Here is a 2762-nt window from a genome sequence, read left to right on the forward strand (position 1 = left end):
TTCCTCCTTCCTTCAATTGTTGAAAGGGATTTATGTGTTTTAAATTAATGTTATATGTTTTAAATTAATGTCATTGCTTTATATAAAGCTGTATATATTGCTTTATATAAAGCGTTGGGGTCTCTGAGGGGAAGGTCCGCGACGGCACATAAGTCCAACGAAATAAACAAACAGGCGCAAAGAGAGCTATAGCGCCATTTGCCACCAACGACGCATGCGCGGAGAAGCAATTGGACGGGAAAGGGACTGAAAAGCCGCGCCCAATATTTCCCATGCGCATGCGTCATCGGAGCATTTCGTCTTTTTCTGCATGACGCGGTAGAAACCAGGTCGGCCAGGTCGGCCAATGAAAGGCTGGTAGAGAGGAGGCTGCCGACCTATCGGCATCGGCCGCCTCCCACGTGGTGTCCTGAAAGGCAGCAGCCAATCGACAACCGCGACGGGACTAAGCCGCTCCGCCATTGGCCCCCGCGGCCTGGTCGGGTGGCCAATGAGGAGAAGCTGCGCAGGGCTGTGGCGCCTCGGCAGTTGGCGGAGTCCGTTTTGCCTCTCGCGCCCTTCCCCCTCCTCCCCTGTGGTTTGAACCCGTCGCCGGCCTCGCGGCCTCCTCTCCTCCCGCGAGACTTTGGGGCCCGTCGGCGCGGTCGGAGCCATGAGTGGGGACGGCGGGGACTGGGACCCCCCGGCCTCCAAGCAGCAGCGCCTCGACTCGGCCTGTCAGTCGCAGAAAGAGACCGAGGCTGCCCAGGCGCTGGCGGACATGACGGCTTGGGGCCGCGGGCGCCGCGAAAACGCCGCCGGGCGGCAGGGGGCGCCCGAAACCGCCGCCGCGGGGAGCCTGGAAACCGCCGCCGGGCGACAGGGGGCGCCCGAAGCCACCTCCTGGGGGAGCCTGGAAACCGCCGCCCGGCAGGGGGCGCCCGGAACCACCGCCGCAGCTGACCACCCGAGCCCACCCGGGCGGGCCGACGGGAAAGCAGAGCAGCCGGGGGACGGCGAGGGCGGGAAAGAAGGGGAACTAGAAACCGCCGCCCGCCGCTCTAAGGGGGGCCTGGAAACCACCAAAGCGGAGGAGGACGAGGAGGCAGCGGGGGATCACCGGGAGGGCAGGAGGAAGAGGAAGGAGGCCAGGGAGCGGCGGAGGGCGGCCGAGCGGGCTGCTGCTGCTGTTGCTGCTGCGGAGGACGAGTGCTCCATCATCTCGGTGGGTGAAGACGAAGATGAAGAGGATGGGGGAGGCCGGGGGGCGCCCACGCCACCCCCCAAGATGGAGCAGTACCTGGAAGAGCTGGAGGCCGTGCAGCTGGAGCTGGAGGCGGTCAACCAACAGGCCAGCCGGGCCTTCACCCACCTCAAGGCCAAGTTTGGCCACATGCGGCGGCCCCACCTGGAGCGCCGCAACCGCATAGTCCAGAACATCCCTGGCTTCTGGGTCACCGCCGTATCCTCCTGCTGTGAGAGGGGAAGGAAGGGGTACCAATAAAGTTGAACCGGTGGCAATTTGCCCGCCTGCAGGGGCGGCGGCGGCATCTCCAGGCCACGGAGATCAGCCCCCCTGGAGAGCTGATCAGCTCACCTGGAGAGAACGGTAGCTTTGGGGGGTGGTTGCAGCCCCCAAAGTGCCAGGAATTTCCAACATGGAGCTGGCTGCCCTGACTTGCAAAGAACACGTAGGAAAGCAGGAACCCAGCGGCACTGTAGAGACCAAGAAAGATGATTGTTTGGGTCTGTGTTTAATGGGGTCACCCAGCTCCAGGTGGGGCCTGGTGATGTTAGAAATATAAGTGATTTTCATGCAGGTGGCAAAGCTCAGTTCCCCTGGAGAAAACAGGGCAAACTGTGTGGCACCAAATCCTTCCCCAGGCCCTACTCCTGGGATTTCCTGGAATGTCCCACTCTGCAGTTGGCATCCTTAAGTCTTTAATGCACTACTGGATTCCTCAGAGAGAGCCAGCGTGGTGCAGTGGTTAAGAGCAGCCGACTCTAATATGGTGAACCTGGTTCTATTCTCCATGCCTCCCGTATGAGCAGCCGACTCTAATCTGGAGAATCGCATTTGATTCTCCACTCCTCCTTCACATTAGTGGCAGACCCTAATCTGGTAAGCCAAGCTTGTTTTCCCAGTCCTCTGCATGAAGGGTGACCCTGGGCTAGCCCTAGTTCTCTCCCAGACTTTCTCGACTCCACTAGCCTCAGAAGGCGAGGAGGGGAAAAGAAGGAATTTGTAAGCTGCTTTTAGACTCCTTTCGGTAGAGACAAGCAGGGTATAAATGCAAACTCTTTGCCGCTGTTAGTTGTGAGAGGCTAATACTGCTGGAATGAACAAGGTTTTGTTTAATACATTTCCAGTCTTGGTGTGACAGACTGTGGTAACCCAGTTCTAACCCAGTTCTGACATTTTTAGAGATCCTGGGTAGAGGAAAGATCTTCCAAAGCCCTGGAAGGAGTGACTGTCCTTGGAGCTGCAAAATCTCTGAAGAACGAAAGCCCCAGAGGTGTATTAGAGTTCCTGGTCAGTCAGTCACAAGCCTTTATTGGCATAAAATAAACATACAAAATCAGCATACAAAATTTGCCCATTATTGCTCACAATTATAGACACTGGTACTAAAATACTAAGTACTAAAATATATACATGGTCCTTCTGTAACTATAGGACATTCCTTCAGCTAAGTTAACTCACTTAAACGTCATCGGATACTGACAGAAGCTAGAAAAATTACTGCTGGCTATATGTGGTCATAATACATAGACATTGGTTG

The 2762-nt window shown here is 56.6% G+C and overlaps 1 protein-coding gene across 1 annotated transcript; it reads left to right on the forward strand.

The window, feature by feature from the left end:
- The first annotated feature begins 467 nt into the window (after window positions 1-467).
- On the forward strand, window positions 468-2632 carry LOC125425609 (testis-specific Y-encoded-like protein 1). Its single transcript, XM_048483182.1, has one exon. The coding sequence runs from the start codon at window positions 653-655 to the stop codon at window positions 1481-1483; it is 831 nt and encodes a 276-aa protein (XP_048339139.1). The 5' UTR covers window positions 468-652; the 3' UTR covers window positions 1484-2632.
- Window positions 2633-2762: the final 130 nt, after the last annotated feature.

The sequence above is a fragment of the Sphaerodactylus townsendi genome, unplaced genomic scaffold (assembly GCF_021028975.2).
Source record: "Sphaerodactylus townsendi isolate TG3544 unplaced genomic scaffold, MPM_Stown_v2.3 scaffold_944, whole genome shotgun sequence".
Taxonomy (NCBI): Eukaryota; Metazoa; Chordata; class Lepidosauria; order Squamata; family Sphaerodactylidae; genus Sphaerodactylus; species Sphaerodactylus townsendi.